The sequence below is a fragment of the Chaetodon auriga genome, chromosome 20 (assembly GCF_051107435.1).
Source record: "Chaetodon auriga isolate fChaAug3 chromosome 20, fChaAug3.hap1, whole genome shotgun sequence".
Taxonomy (NCBI): domain Eukaryota; kingdom Metazoa; phylum Chordata; class Actinopteri; order Chaetodontiformes; family Chaetodontidae; genus Chaetodon; species Chaetodon auriga.
Genome location: NC_135093.1, coordinates 9,134,744 through 9,150,927, shown reverse-complemented (window position 1 = coordinate 9,150,927; position 16,184 = coordinate 9,134,744). Strand labels below are relative to the sequence as shown.

The window sequence follows — 16,184 nt, the reverse complement described above, 5'->3', positions numbered from 1 at the left end:
GTCGACCGGTTTTGGATGAATCAATAGCAACAGTTTTTGTGTCTCAGTTTTCTAGAACAATACCAAAACGTAAGTGAGCCATCTTTATTTCTTTGTGCGTCGACGACATGGCGAACAGTTTAACAAGCAATAATCCAGTCTACGAATTAGATTTCTGTTGTCCTGGCGTCTATATCTATGAATGCTAAGCTAGCTCATGTCAGCTAACGCTGACTTATCGGAGTTTGCTAACGAGGAAAGGGGCTAATGGTAATGGTAATGGTAGGTGCTTGTACTGCGCTGCTGTGTTTTGGCACGTAAACATGCTCGTCATTGCAAATTCTACTTCAATTTGACCATCAAGAGGAAACCAGATGACATTTAACCATAACTGTTACCAGTTGTCGAAACACTAAAGTAAGTTATTTAGAAATGTGCATGATTATGGAGACTGATACACTGTTTCTTGGAGACCTTGCGTTAAGACACTCAGCAACAACAAAGCTATTAAGCATTATTATTATATAGAAGGACTGTCTGTCTCTTGATAGGAGATCTCATTTGGTCTCTGTCAAATGTTAATGAATTTAATTGGACTTTTAATTAACACTTATGCTTTGTTCTCTCTTGTTAAGTAGGATCCTGGTGTATTCTCTAAAGTTGTAAGCTCCCTGAGTGCACCAGGATCATGCAGCACCAACAGTGTGCAGAGGAGCAAGGCCTTTTAGGCTCACTGTGTCCTGGACAGAAGAAGCTAAAGGGGAAGACCTTCTACCTGGACAGTGTGAGGAAACGCTCAACAGCCCTGCTTTTGGAGGCCATATCTCTTCTGGGAGGGGTAAGCTTGTGTGAATAAAAAGGCATTATGACAGAGTGACTATGACAGATGTCTCTCAGCAGAAACTGATGAACAGATTTTGTGTGTGTCTCCTTCTTAATCTGAAGCGGGTTGAGAGTTTCCTGCACAAGGATGTGAGCTTCCTTGTGACTGGAAGCCAAGAGTTCTTGAAGAAGCAAAATTGTACAGATGCCAAAGCAGGGGCAACAAGGACAAGTGAGGACACCCAGCGTCCTATAATGACACGAGAGAGTGTCCTCAGCAATGAGAAACGGCGACCAGGAACTCCAAGACCAACGGTACTGAGCATCACTAATGCATGTTTTAAAACTGTGTACAGTTTTCAACGGTATTGGTACTAAATAAATATTATTCATTACTATTTAGCCTGATAATTTGCAAAACAGAATCACGAAAGGATGAAAGTTAATATTCCTCAAGTGAAGTCAGTTTTACCAGCTGATTCTTTTGAATTAATTTATGGTGTTACGTATGCATATTAACATAATATAAATCAGATAGAACTCCTCTGTTTCTACTACCAGTGCATGTTTTTGTGTTTATTTGTTTGTTGTTTAGAATATCCATTTCTTGCTGTAGAAATCAAGCATTGATACATCTATGAGAAATTCTGAAAAACATTCAGTAAAAAATAGGAATTAATGGTGCTATATATAATCATTCAAAAGCAAACACATGTCAAATATTCTGACTTACATTGATTTTGTCTATAATCACCAAATTGTCTGGGCATTATCTCAGAGGATGTTACTGAGAGGTATCAGGTAGAATGAAATCTCTGTGCTGTGCTGTATTTCTCTACAGGTTTGTGGCAGCCGTGGGAAGGCCCTGCTTGAAAAAGCCATTTGCAACAATGTGAGTCAGTGCAGCTAAAATATGGTTTATCATGCTGATCTGATGGCTTTTTTGTTCTGTGGGTATTGGTGATATACTGAAGTTTGACATGGTTTGTCGCCTTTATTTGATGCTGTCTTGTAGGAACGACTCCAGAGGAGCAGTGTTTTGGCCAATGCTCACTCATGGGGAGTGAAGATTTTGTATGTGGATGGTATCCTTTTGACTACATTGAGTGGTGATCAGAGATGGATTCCATATCAAAGTAATAACATTATTCGCTGCAAACTCTTATTTGGCTTCTGTGTGTTCAAATCTGTAGTGCAGTGAACCCTTTGCTAACAGCAGATGGCACCATGTGAGTGCTTATGTTTTGGTCGCTGTTTTTTTACTGATGCAAGCTGAGGAAATCTGCTGTTAACCAGGATGGAAACATCCCGTTCTTAATCACAGAACAGTTTGTGAGTTTATGTTGTTCCTTAATGTAGAATCAGATGTCCTTTTGTATTTGAAACAGCTGACTCGAGAGAGCTTCAGCGTGGTGCACAAGAGGCCAGAGGTAATGTGTTTGGGCTGAAAGTCTTTTCACTTCACAGGATATGCAAACGGAGCAGCAATTTCACATAAAAAGAAAATCAGGGAAATCATTTATGAATGAATTGGTAAAGAGCAAAAAAGTTGTGAAAATGTATTTTTAGAGAAAGGATAGAAAGGAGTTTGATTAAATAAGCTCACATGTAAAATGCAATGAACTTTGTTTAGGTTCATGAAAAGCAGATAGAACTATTGAATTACTGTAATGGACATGTGGCTTTGCTCTTATATACCCCCAGTCTTATTTTGAACTTTCTTTTTAATGCAGAGGACTTACACCAAACAACAAGGTTCTCACGTCATCAAAGGTTAGTTTATGTATACGTATGTGCTGCTAATGCCTTTATTTCCCAACTATACTGTGTTTCCCTGGCCATTAGTGTATGGGTATATTTAACTGTTTTTCTGTTCCTCTGCACTTCTCCTGGTCTACAGCTGGAGCTTTGAGGTCTCCCTATCTTAAAATTGAAGACTTGAGCAGGTGAGTTTCATCCCTCATTCAGTTTATTACCTTTGAACCTTGGTGAAGTTGTTTGGTACAGTTGTGTATTTATATATCCTGTATTGTTGGAGCATTAATTTGATCATTTGATGAGTGTTAAGGTCAATATTTGTTCTCTTTCTGCTATGTTTCTGGTCTCTACAACCCTAGAGAGAAATATCTGGCTCTTTAGCTGGTAAATACTCTACTATGTTCACCAGCTAGCTGCAAACTGTGTCTGTCTGCTGCTTGATGCTCAGCATCAGCTTAATGCTTGTTTTCATTGTGTCATTTGATACATTGTTAGTGTAAAATATTGCTTATACCTGCTCTAATCCCCTGTTTTTAGTTCCTATTAATCAAGAAAGATGAGCTACATTTCAGCACAGCAAAGGGAAATTAACTTTTTAGGCCTGCCCAGGTTCATGCAATGGTTGTTTGGTATCAGATGAAATCCTTTTTTGCGGTTCATGCATAATGACAGTGAAACCACAATGAGTGGCAGTGACCTGTCCCCGTGTTTCTGCCCTTCCTACCCCACTGGGCGTGAGTTCTGGAGGTTTGCATTTCAGTCCAGATGATTTTCTTAATTGAACCTGTTAAGGAGTCCCATCGTGTAATGTGACAAGCCCCCCTCAGTGATGCTGCTCCCTGGGAGCCCAGGGCTCAAGCGGATACGATTTCTTTTTGATGGGGCTTTGTGAGCTCCACTGCCTGTTCCTGCAGGGGATCTCTAAGTGCTAACAGGTCTTTTCATTTGTCCTCTCATTTCAGTTAATTGAAGTGCTCTGGCTAATGCATAGGTCATTGTTTTTCAGAAATTGAACCTGTGACATCTGAAACATTTGAATATTAGTCTCTCTGGGGTTGATCTCAGATGTGTAATCTCAAACTCTGTATTGAAGTGGTTTGAAATATTTTATTATATAATATATATGTACAATTCTTCTACCTGCATTCAGATGGCCAGTGTTACAGTATTTTACTGTGTTTTTCCATGCATAATTATTAAATTTTGTGTATTAAATTCTGTTGTTTTGCTGTCTAACCAGGAAATACAGGCCTTTGCATATGCAGTCTATGACCTTCCCCACTCTGTGGTACTTGGGCCGATTTAGTCCCTTTGAATCTCCTCCTCCTCCTCAGTTTGAAAAAAGGAAAGATCAAGGAGAGAATAAAACAAGGTTTGTTTAACTGGCATTATTTGCAGAATATGTATAGGCCATTGTTTTTGTTCATTTGGGTCTTGCACTGATGTAAGAAACATGCAACAGCAAGTAAACTGCAGTCCGTTCAGAAAGTTTGTTTAATGCAGTAAAAAGTATTATGAAGGATTTATCACAATTGTGATTTCTTCTTGGTTAATTAGGGAGAAGAAAAAGGTTGAAAAGAGCATTCAGGACAAATCTCAAACCCCTCTCAGCTGCAGCCCTTCACCTTGGAAGCCACGCAAAAAGGACCTGTCTTACTGTGAATGCTGTCATCAACCCTTCACTAATCTGGAGGAGGTGGAAAACTTTAAGAGTGACCTTTGTGGCCACATTTTTTGTTTCCTTCATTGTTCGGCTTGTGTTTACATCTGTGACTTGTGGTCTTTGTTGTCCACTGCAGCACTTGCAGTCTGATGAGCATCGTGCATTTGTGCTGGATCTCTCAAACTACACTGCGGTGGACCAACTCGTGGCTGAAATGGTTCCGGGATTTGACCCCAATCCACCTCAACAAGCACAAGAAACACTGAACCGGTGAGCTTCTACTATTAAACTAACAATGTCCTAATATTTAGAAATTTATCTTATTTGCTTCTTCACTGAACCGCAGTGGGTTTTCTGTGTTTCAAATGGTGGATTTTTAGTATTTTCTGTTTTCTCATAGACCACCAACTCCCTTGCTCATGCAAGAACTGGAGCCTCTCACCGACCTTGAGACGGAGCATGCTGTTCAGGCCCTGCAGAGACAAGGTTCATCCTTTATTGCCCATATATCCAGCCCTACTAGGGGTCCTCTTGCCCCTGGACCAGGCAGCCCATCACCAGGAGTTCAGTTTCCCATCCTTAATCCAGCCACTCCACCTGCTGACATTCAGCCTTTCATCACTGACACAGACTGCCAGATTCCCGGCAGCCATCCTCGTGCTTCAAGTCCAACCATGCCTGTACTGGATGTTGAACCACAAGCCGAAGACTCAGCCAGCCAGCAGCCTGTTTCTCATCATCTCTCCCCCTGCACTGACCCTTACTCCCTGCCTCCAGTCCTCAGCCCACAACTCCCTTATCCCTCCCACATTATGGAGCCAGACTGCATTTACTCGGAGCCCCCTGTCCTCAGTCCTCAACAGTATGTTGCAGATGAGGTAGAGGAAGGACACGCTTGTGAAATGAACATTGTAGAAAGTGTGTTTCGGCCTGCCCCAGCTGTCACAATTCCTATTTCTAACCTGCTTCTTCCCTCTGAGCCTTTAACAAACGCTGAAGGATTAATGGGATCAAACCAAGACAGTCTTTTAGAATTTAGTGGGATCATTTGTTCCACCAATGGTTTGGAGTGCGCCACACTGTTTTCACGTCGATCTCGTTCCCTCCCTCGACAGTCAACCATGGCGCCAAACCCCAAAAAGCGCTGTAGATCGGCCAGCCCCAAACACAGCCATAGCAAAAGGAGGAGAATGACGGCAAAATTTGACTACGGTGGTAGCTGGACTGAACGGGGGCATAAATCTTTAAAACCAGGAAGTGACATTGTAGCAGCACCTGAGCGCTGTTTATTATCTGACAAGGTCCCCAGTCAGATGATAGAGTCTTGCCATAACCCAAAGACCTCTTCGGCATACACTCAGGAATCACTTGGTTTAAAAGAGATTTTTACCATGTTGTGTGTTCCTGCTATACAGCATTTCACGCAGGTGCCAAATCAAAAAGACATTTTAGGCCATGGTGGCACGTGTGTTGCCAGTCAGCCATCATGGCCACCCTTCTCACAACCGAAGACTTTTGATCCTCCGCTTCAGTCTCACAATGATAAATCTCACAATACATTTTCCAGTCAGGAGTCTCAACGGTCACTATCCCACTCCACCTCCGTGTGCATCGAGTCCGCCCTCATCCCAGATTTAGCCGCGCTCTCTCCATCATCAGACTCTGACTGGGACTGTGACCTGCTGCTACGGCTGGGCCCGGCCCCTGCTCCTCCGTCGCCCACTGAGCAGAGCTGCGAGCTCGACAAGGATCTTCTCCACAGGCCGTGCACCTGGATGCACGACACCAGCTATGAGTCGCGTCTGCACACTGTCCTTCAGCCGTCAACCCCGGGGACGTCACTGTGTGGGGAAGAAATGGACCCCTCTGTGTTTTCCAGGACTGTGGTACAAATTGTTGAGGTTCAGCACTGATTATGATTTTCCTGAGTAGTAAGTGTTTGACTTTGCAGCTGCATATCCTACCACAAGAAACAGTGGGCCGCACTCTTAAGCTCTATGAAATGTACACTGAATAAATATCTCAAACTTAGTGCAAGCTAATACAGCATTTTGCTGCTTTTAGAGGTGCAGATTCCTATTTTAATTAGATTTTTTGCTATGGTAGATGTTACAGAGTGGAGTCTGCATCTTCCCATGAATTTGAAGAGCATCCATTATAATTTTTCCTCTGAACTCCTCATCCTCCTTGTGCACAGGACGCCAAGCAATATTCTGTATGTCTTGCTGACTGCAGTGTTTCAGCAGCTATGTCCGGGAACACATGGTGGTATTGAGAATTTAATGAGGCTTTTCTGAAGGGGGCATTACTCAATTACTCTAAGTGCTGCCTCTGGATCAGATCCCATTCACGCTGGTGTTGATGAGGACTTTTTGGAGTGGAAGACTTGCACAACCTGTGAGATGTTCAATGACTTTTCCTGCCATTTGAAGGTGGGCCAAAGGTTGGATTTGTCAAGGAGCGGTGGCTGCTTCACAGCACTGTGCTGCAGCTACAGGGAGGTTCATTATCCACACTTGGGCATTGCTACGTCACTTTCTGGAGGTGACTTGGCTGCCTGAGTTGATTGGCCATTCTAGGCAACGCCTGTGATTCCACCAGATGCGCCGCTGCACGTTTGAGACGCATCCAAGAAGCGACTCTCTGCTCTGTTCCGCTTAAAATACGCAGCAAGTCTATTTTTGACAGAAGCTGCACAGAGCAGATTGAGCTGGGCAGGAAGTCAGACACAGGAATAGTATGGAGAATCTGCTCAGTTTTCAAAATTAAACACCTTGTGCAGACTCTTTATCATATATCACATCAAAAAAAACAAAAACAAAACCCAAACCATTTAACTATGTAGCCTTCTTATCCATGGCAAAATCCAATCCAACGAAATCAACAAAATTTGCCAGTGGAACAAACATGGCCGGTGGAATCTCCCTGTTTGTCCACATCACCATTAAAGACTTGTCATTGCTCATCAAGAGCAGAAAAAACTCAAGAAAGAATCTTCTGCATATCTTACATGGACATTTAACACAGATGTAGTACGAAACAAGCAAAGAGAAACACCACATGATCTCAGTGTGTGGAAGACCTGCAGTTCTCTTCAGGAACCGTGTCATTTCTTGTACAGTGTTTTTATGAAATAAATGTTTTTAACATTAACATTTCGTGCTGCATTGTTCAGAAAAGTTGTTGCATGCATACAGACAAGTGGTATGCTGAAGATATTTTTTTTCCAGTGGTCTTATTAAATGCAGGCTGTTTATGGACTAAAGGAGAACCAGATGGGGAGGGAAAGATGAAGCAAGGGCAAAAGAGGGTTCATGTTTCCTGTTCATCAGCCCAGATTCCAGCTAATATGAACAGTATTTGATATCTAATCTCCAAGCCTTGTTACGTAACCCCTGAGCATCTAGATTTGCTGGTTTGAAGAGATCCTTTGTATGAGGGTCCTGGCAAAAACCATAGCAGTTTGTCACCAAAGAAGGGAGAACAATCTTACCCTTTAACTTGGGAGATGTTTTGGTGGTTGTGTGCTGTGTAGACTTCGCCGGAAAGACGAATGGAATGTGGAAATTGTGTCTTGTGATGTTGTAACTGCAAACAGGGAGCTGAGTGTTCAAGTTCAAGTGAGATACAAGGCACAAAATCCCAAATGTTCTGGTACTCTGTGCATTTGTCAACAAACTCCCATTTCACAACATTGTGTGTGTGGGGTTGATGGATTGTAGTCTCTAGTCATGTTTGATCCTTTGAATTGGTTCCAGACATAAATATAAGAGGCTAAATGTGTTTTCAAAGGTTGTAATGAGAGCAGGGACTGTAACAATTTGAGATTTCACTCTTTAACAGCTCTTTGTGAACACTGTGTACGCAGTGAATGTGAAAGTCCATTCACCAGCTCTTCTCTAGCTCTCTGTCATACAATAGTTAACCAGTTTTCATTGTAAAAGAGTACGTTTCCATTCCTCTAAGCTCTCTTTAAGAACTGCTTCTCATCCATGTTGGCTTTAAAGTTGGGACTGAATGCTCATTGTTTAATTATCTGCCGTTTCCAAGGTCAAGACTGAATGTTAAATCCTGAATTAGACAAAAAGAATTCTATATTTAAGATGTGAGACATTCAGTGGAGAGTGAAGTCCACAGGTTTTACATCTGTGTGATGAAGGACTTGGCAAAAACAAGGTGAACTTCACAGGATTTCTCTGTCGCAATAAGTAGTCATGACTAAACAGCAGTGAAACTGTTTTTGGTCAGGTTTGCTCATTATTCTAATCAACTGAGACAGCAAGTATGCTTATCCGGCTATTAACAAACCTGATTAAAGCGCCATATCACATGCATTTAAAACGCGGTATGCATTTTAAACTGTTCTTCTCCATTAATTATTAGCATATTTCCTAACGCTGAAAGAAATTCAGTGTTCTTTATGGTTTGTGGGGTTTTTTCGGTTTATCAGCTGTTTTCCCCGGGTCCCCGTACCGACTTTTGGACCCCTTCAGGTGTCATCAAAGAGCGTGGGTGGACCCGCCAACCCCCACGTGCTCCTTGTTTCCAGGTCCACGGCTCCTCGCGCAGCCTCATTGCCTTGAGCGATCCCAGAAAGGCCGAACGTGCGATCGCGCGGCGGAGATTGGCGACACCAACACGCACCATGCTGTGGGAGCCGAACGAGGGAGCCTCGCCAGGGTGCTCTTAAGTCGCCAGAGGCGGAAAAGGAGGTGAGATGCGGGAGCTGTTCTGTTTGTCTTCACTGTCAACAACAGTCCCGCAGCCTCAGCTCCGCTCACGCCTCTCTCCACTTCATTTAACGGCGCTGCACCGAGGAAATCACTAGGACTATGTGAGCATCATGCTCGCTGTGAGATGCCTGCTGTTCGCTGCAGTGTGTGCGCGGTGCTCCGTGACAGGTAAAGCCTTTGTTTTTACCGAATGATTTACTTTATTCCAAGCAACCTATGCTCAGTGTTTAGAATGAGAAGAATGAGTAGTTTTTGTCCACTATTGCAGCCACTTAACATGCGATATCCAACATCAAGGACCGTGTAATTGTTGCATCGGTGTCAACAAGCCGCTCACCTGCAGCTGTTTAATCCCGCAAGAGGACGGCAGAAATAACACATTTTACATTAAAACCGTCGATTTTGAGCTCTGCACAGCTCGGGCTGCTCTCAGGCGTCTCATTGTGCTTGTTCCACTGAACCCCCTCGTGTGTCCTCTGCAGGTCTGAGGGAATGGGTGAGTCTGGAGGGAAGGCTGCCGCCCGCAGAAGAAGTCGTTCAGCCCAAGCGGCTCCTGCAACAGATCCACTCCCAGGAGGAGCTGCTCCACAGCCGCCTGGACACCCGGGTCAACAACTACACCGCCGGAGTGCAGGTGGGTTTACTCCGCATGTGTCACCTGGTGCACATCCATCCAGACAGGCCACCAGAGCTGAGCACACTTGTGTTATTACTCCCCTTCATTTGATCCCAGTGTTCAACATGCTCTGTGCAGTAGTTGATGAGATGAAACTGAGCAAGGTCTCCTCAGTAGAGGGGCTTCATGCATGCTGAATGTTAAGGACTGAATGCAAGAGTAGACCTTGATTCAGCTGCTTAGGGAGGAGGTTCGTTCATCATGTGAAGAATGGCTGAGCTCGTTCAACAAAAATGAGGTGATGAATCAATCCCAGTCAACTGTACAACCTCCAGGAATTCAGTGAAACTTGAAATCTACCAAACAAAGAATGAGATGAGCAGGATAAATCGAAGAAAAAGCGTCAGTTCACACATTTTTGCTAGATAACAGATAAATCAGCTGTTTGCTTTTTCTGTGGTCAAATTTTTATTGCTTTTACTGCAGTTTTTCCACAGTGAGACGAGATAGTATCAAGACATACTGCATTTTGTATGTTCCCACAATAAGATAGATACATAAATGAGCTGAAAGGGGAAAATTGAGAGAAAAACACTGTTATATATTCAGACAAGTACAATAAAACAGCTGATTTCTAAAACTATAGCCTTTACCTACTCTGCCCCTGTTTGTCCCCTCTTTTGAGGTCATGTGTGTGTCACTCCTACTACTACACGCACACACACACACAATGCCCAGCTGGCACAGGCCATAACAGGGCAGAAAATTCATCCCCCACCCCCCCCCCCTTAGCTGCCTCCTCCTTTCCAGTCCATTAGATAATATTTCACACCTCTACCTGTCCTCTCTCGTTACCTTCGCTATGAACACTCTCTGTCAGTCAGCAGCTGGCCGGTCAGTGGATATGACACGGGTCTGACCTTGAGCTACCCTCTGAGGTCAGTGTCTCATGATATCTTTCTCTCTGAGACCGTCGGAGCCCTCTGGAAGATGTGTAGCGTTGTTTTCCATGTCTGAATGCTGCCATGCTGCAGCATGTGAATTTAGATTGAGTCCTTCCAGTGTCCCTCTAGGAGCTATATGTTCAAAAGAAAATGAATGCCATTGTGCAATGATGATCTTTTACAACTTGTTTTATGTCGTGATGCTTTTTTTTAAGTGTTCATCGCTGCACTTTAAGCTGCTATGATAATTATGTTTATATTAGCAGTAGCTCAAATGACTGTGGAAGGCGAGAGGTTTCGCAAAAATGATGATGATCACACTGTTTGGAACCTCATGCTCCTTCAACAGGAAGTGTTACTGTAAACTAAGATGAAGGTCAACGTCTTCATCAAAACAAACAAGGCTTCAGCTTCTGGTTAATTAGCTTCTTTTGTTTGTGTTAAACTAGCAATCTTTTGGCCTTTAAGAACCTATATAATGCTTCCATCTTAACAACAGCGAGTAGCTGATGTTCATATTTGAGAAGTTGTAACCTGTAAATATTTTGCATTTATACTGTAAAACAGTCAAAATTGTCATCCTGTTTGTTTCAGTCGACTGTACGTTTCAGTGTCTTGAGCTGAGATACTGATATAAAATTGAATATTTGGGATTTGATGTTGAAATAAAGACACAATAAATAATCTTCACAGTGAGAGCTCTGATGCAGCTTTCTTATCTCTGCTCACAGTCACCACTGTGGGCTTTTTATTGTTCAGTATATGGACCCAGTGGAGGTTTAGATTGATACTAAGTGGTTTGCAGAGAGTGCATGGCAATACTAATGAGACCTGCCTTGCAGCTGGCCAGTAAGCACTGATGGGAGCCACCACAGAGCTCTGTCATTTAATGTGGACGGGGTTCACCTTGGAGCAAGGTTAGCCAGAGCTGATGAGCCCCAACAACCAGCTTTATCCAAAAAGCCTCAGGGATGGATGAGGCTGTCTCGCCTTCAGGGAGAAGCTACTGGAGGAAGACGCCCCTTCAGTATCTGAGTCTTTGTTGCTTTAGTTAAATTATTTCATACTGAACACCCATCAGTCTTCTACCCTCTGTCACATTTTATCCACAAGATCTGAGTCACAGTTTCCCAAAAGCATGAAATACTTGACAAATTAGTGTCTGTTTTGTTTGAGACGGTGTGTGGGACAAACACCATGCATGGATATGACATAGAGAGATGCATTTATTAATCTAAAGTAAGCTTTTAGTACTTTCTTATGCTTAGTTTGTGTTCTACCCCACATCACTGGAAGTCTTCACGTTTATTTGCCAGTGCCCTGACTATTTGTCCACTCTGCACATGCATGCATGTATGCATCCTGGAAGAGGGATCCCCTTCCAGTGGTCTCTCACTCAAAGTAACTCAAAATTGTCTTGATTGGGCATTAGAGGGCAAGCCTTAATAATAATAAAAAAAAACAAATAGATAAACCCAATCATGGATGATGGTGAAACAGCTCCAGGAACACGTCAAAAAACAAAACCCAACACCTGGATTTTTGGAAGAACATTTTACTGTCCCTTGTCGAGTGTAACAGCCAGGGGATTTTTAAGGTCACGGTTTGATTGATGTGTCATAGCACAAGTGTTGTACATGGATAAGGACAAGCGCATTTTAGTGCAGGTGTAAATGTGTTCAGAATGAGATCGGAGCAGAATGCCAGACTTGATTTCTAATGATTACATTGATGTACTCAAGTGAACAATATTGTCTGAACTCTTTTTTTCCTGAAACCTTCAACAGATGTAATCAGTCATCTTCAATGTCTCTGAGTTTTTGTTGCTACTTAAATCAGAGTCTCGGTAAATTAATAAAATGTCTTTCCTATCTCTTATGCCTCCTTCTCCCAACTTCTCCCATCCCTCCCTCAGCCCATCCATCTGGCCCAGAGCAGCTTCTTGGTGGAGGCCTTTGGCACATCCTTCATCCTTGACCTGGAACTCAACCAGTAAGTCCACACATGCCTGCAAAGCATGCATGCATCGGCCCCACAGAGGCACAAACCAGTGTTGGATGCTTTGCTTACAGCAGTCGCTGACATGAGCGTACTCACATCTATACGCTCACCGCCGGTCTTTCCTCATCCGTCTCTCCGCTCGCCTACAGTATCGGGCTGTATGTGCTTAGTGTTGGCATTATACAAACTGGCTGCAGGCCAAACGACACTCTGCATGTATACCTCCCCTCCCCCCTCCTCTCACACGACACACATTTTGCTCTAATGGGCTGAATTTATGTCATACCTTTCACTGGCTTTTAAGCACTTAGAATAAATGAATCTTCGCACATTTGGGTTTTACTCCTGAATCAGCAATTTGCTGATCTAGATTCGCGCAAATCATAATAACGAATAATGACACGTATTGGCCTCTGGTAGTCACAAAGTGCTTCGATCTTGCCATGTCAAACAGTTACAGAAGTGCTGAATTTTGGTTGAAACCAAATGCGCCTTTTCTCACGTTTCCTTCCTCTTCTCTCCAGCAACCTCTTGTCTACAGACTATGTGGAGCGTCACTATGACGAGGACGGGCAGCTGTTGCAGAATATGGTAAGACTATGTTATAGAAATAGTTCAACAGTTTAGGACGTACACTTGTTTGCCTTCTTGCTGAGAGTTAGATGAGCAGATCATTACCGCTCTAATGTCTGTATAGTAAATACAGTAAAAGCTAGTAGCTGTTTAGCTTGGCTTAAGATGGCCTGTTTCTGTCCAAAGGAAACAAAATCTATCTAATCCACCTCAAAACCTCACAAATTAACAGCACCAGTTTACCCCTCGGTCTGTAGGACTAAAGGGTTTGTACCTTTGGACAGAGCCAGGTTTGCTGTTTCCTCCTCTTTCCTTATGCTAAGCTAAGCTAAGCTAACCGGCTGCTTGATACATTCTTATATAAAAGTGGTATCGATTTTCTTGTAATGTTTGTAAAGAAAATGCTAAGGCACATTTCCCAAACTATTCCTTTAACCAACTCATTAACAAATGCCGACACGCTCATTTCTGTCAGAATTTAATAGAAGTCATTGAGTTAGTTTTCCGTCACAGCTGATTTGATAGAAATTGACTTTGTGTCAGTGCTTACTACAGTGTGGCTTGTTTCCAATGGGTGTATTCCTTCTGAGTGAAACCGAACAGACTCAATAACAACAGCAGCGGCACTTTTTCATCTTGCCCCGCAGGTAGGAATTCACAGAAGTGGCGAATGTTTTGAAATGTTTTGAGGCTGGTGTAAATGGCCGTGGAGACGTTTTGCTTCAGGTGTGTGGAAGCTGACTGAGCTGTTCTGCTGCATGCTCTGCTTTCTTCCACCCATCAGTCCACATATGTGTCCAAAAACAGCTTTCTAGCCGCAGCGGCACACGGGCTGATGATTGGATTGTTGTTGTCCTCTCTCTCTCTCTTGTGCATTATGAATCTGAGCACACTGCCCTCTCTGTAATAATGTTTCTGGGTCTAGTTTGTTTACACGTCTCAGAGACAGGCAGTCAATGCAGGCAGCTCGACTCTCAACACCACCTCTCTGTCTGTATCCTCTGCTTTATTTCAGCCTCTGTCGCTCCTGTTCTCTCTCTTTCTCTCTGTCGTTTTCGCTCTCTTTTTCTCTGGCAAAGACCACCTGACCAATCAGTACATGGTTGCCATGAGTACCAGCAGTCAGCAGCAGCAGCAGCTGCAGCAGCAGCAGCTAGGGTCTGTTTTGTCGTGTCGTGAGGGGAATTCAAATCATGTCTGTTTCCAAAACCGAATCCCAGAACCACCCTCTGCCCTGACCTTTGGAGCCAGATGTAACAGCACAATCACTGAGTTAGAGGTTTATTTTCACAGGTTAAAATCAAACAAATGACAACAACACATAAAAGACGTGGAATATTGTGTGCAGGGAGAAGAAAAAGTCCCAAATTAACTTGTTTACTAGCTCTCCAAATATATAATTTAAATCAATATTACAACAATATTTAATTTATAGATAACTGTGTTGGACATTTTGAATTTTAACCATTAGTCATAAAAATGATTTTGATGCAGCTAATTTACTTAATGAAGAATCTCTGCATCAAAAGCTTTTGAAAGAATTAGAAATATGGTACAAATAAATTCATTTATGTAGATATTTTGTCCATCAGGAGAAGCAAATCAATGACATTAGATAAATATGGCATATATTAAAATCAGTAGAAGGGAAATGTTAACGGGGAAAACAAAAGTTTTATTCAGTCAGTTTTGCTTTTTTAGTCTTGAAGTAGTTGTTATGTGTACATGTCTGAACTGCTGCGCCAACTAAACGTATGTAAATACCTGCAAATTTTCTAATACACATAAACAGGCACAAATTGCTTCCATGGACGTTTCCTTTCTACATCCAGGACGAAGGACCTGGTGTATGCAGCCCCCTCCCCCACCACCTCCATCCCCAGCTTGATTTATTTAGTTTTACTGACACACCAATAAATTGCTCCTGCCTTTGTGTGTCACCTTTTTATGGGTCCCCGTGGATCCGTGTTATTGCACTGAGTGGGTGACTGGCTTGTTCGGATTGAATCCCAATGACACACGACTGAAGGAGGAATTGAATTAGGGTTGAGGATGGGCCGGATAGAATAGGAGCTGTTATATATTTGACAGCGTTCTGCTGAATACCTGCCTCTTCGATTTCTGACAATCAGCAGATTTTTTTTTTCTTTTTTTTTCCAGACAAACTCTTTTGTATGTTTTGATTGGTTGAGAGCATACAAGACATCGGTGGAGAGAAAACGATGGCTTCAGCTCAGTACCAGTCATTTCATTCACAGTCTAATGAATTGATAGACAGTGTTTACCTCCTTCTGTCAGGCTGCAGCATTGCTTTGTGAATAATAATCTCAGTACCTGAATTAGCTGCAATCAAACACAATCGGAGGGAGGTGGGCAGAAAGTTTTCATCTAAATCTCTTAATGTTTTTTCCTGAATAGTTTCACTGTTGTATTATTCAGTCTGTCTTCGTGTGGCTTTATTGTATCTGAAAGACTCGTATGGGAATGAACGTGCTCGTCTTACTCACCGAGGACGTCTGATGTTCCCAACTGATGCTTTTGTTCTGTCTTGTCATCCTTTCACTTTGCATTAGCTCCTGTTGTTTCATTACCTTTCCTCCGCTCCTCCCAGCCCAACAATGCTGAGTCCAGACATCGAGTGAACTCCTGCTTTTCTAATTCAGTTAGTTTATGTTGTCAATCTGAATCCTTCCTGACTCTGCAGGACGTAGCTGTTTATTTGCCTCCATTTGTGGGTGCAAGCAGTTTTTATTTCATTCATTTTGTCACTCACGCCTTATGTCCTCTGTCCTGCTTACATGTCCCTGTCTTCACAGCTCTGGTTATATTTTAGTATTAATCCATGATTTTCGGTACAGTCTGATTTATTTGCCTGTGTGAGTGGCCTTCATTTGAAGCGCATACATCTGCTCTGAGAAGCGCACTCAGTTCCTCAAAGCCAGCGTGTGTCTGCTGTGTTAGGCAATTTGATTTCCTCCATTTAGCCTTGTAATCCTACCTTTTATTTATTTATTATCTTGCCCCGGACTAAGTGCTGTGGGACGTCTCCCTATTCTGTATGAATGATTAAAGTCCTTTTCCTCCTCAACAAATGA

At 42.8% G+C, this 16,184-nt stretch overlaps 2 protein-coding genes across 3 annotated transcripts in view; both read left to right on the top strand.

Moving 5' to 3' along the window:
• On the top strand, positions 1–8,912 carry dbf4b (DBF4B-CDC7 kinase regulatory subunit). The gene is made up of 13 exons (XM_076760450.1): positions 1–69; positions 615–817; positions 925–1,116; positions 1,643–1,693; positions 1,817–1,886; positions 2,167–2,231; positions 2,535–2,574; positions 2,702–2,747; positions 3,800–3,931; positions 4,117–4,255; positions 4,359–4,492; positions 4,623–6,108; positions 8,772–8,912. The coding sequence occupies exons 2-13, from the start codon at positions 668–670 to the stop codon at positions 8,910–8,912; spliced, it is 2,646 nt and encodes an 881-aa protein (XP_076616565.1). The 5' UTR covers positions 1–69; positions 615–667.
• The window catches only part of adam11 (ADAM metallopeptidase domain 11), a 26,248-nt gene continuing 18,816 nt past the window's right edge, over positions 8,753–16,184 (top strand). For both annotated transcript variants that reach the window (XM_076759350.1, XM_076759349.1), the window contains exons 1-4: positions 8,753–9,123; positions 9,438–9,589; positions 12,431–12,507; positions 13,041–13,107. In XM_076759350.1, coding sequence (XP_076615465.1) covers positions 9,066–9,123; positions 9,438–9,589; positions 12,431–12,507; positions 13,041–13,107 — 354 coding nt within the window. In that variant the 5' untranslated portion in view covers positions 8,753–9,065. The remainder of the gene's footprint in view (positions 9,124–9,437; positions 9,590–12,430; positions 12,508–13,040; positions 13,108–16,184) is intronic.

Bases quoted from the DNA above. Each gene is read 5' to 3' on its own strand.
- dbf4b (XM_076760450.1), top strand. From the start codon at position 668: ATGCAGCACCAACAGTGTGCAGAGGAGCAAGGCCTTTTAGGCTCACTG. The intron at 818-924 runs GTAAGCTTGTGT...CTTAATCTGAAG, and splicing joins CCATATCTCTTCTGGGAGGG to CGGGTTGAGAGTTTCCTGCA. The intron at 1,117-1,642 runs GTACTGAGCATC...ATTTCTCTACAG, and splicing joins CAGGAACTCCAAGACCAACG to GTTTGTGGCAGCCGTGGGAA.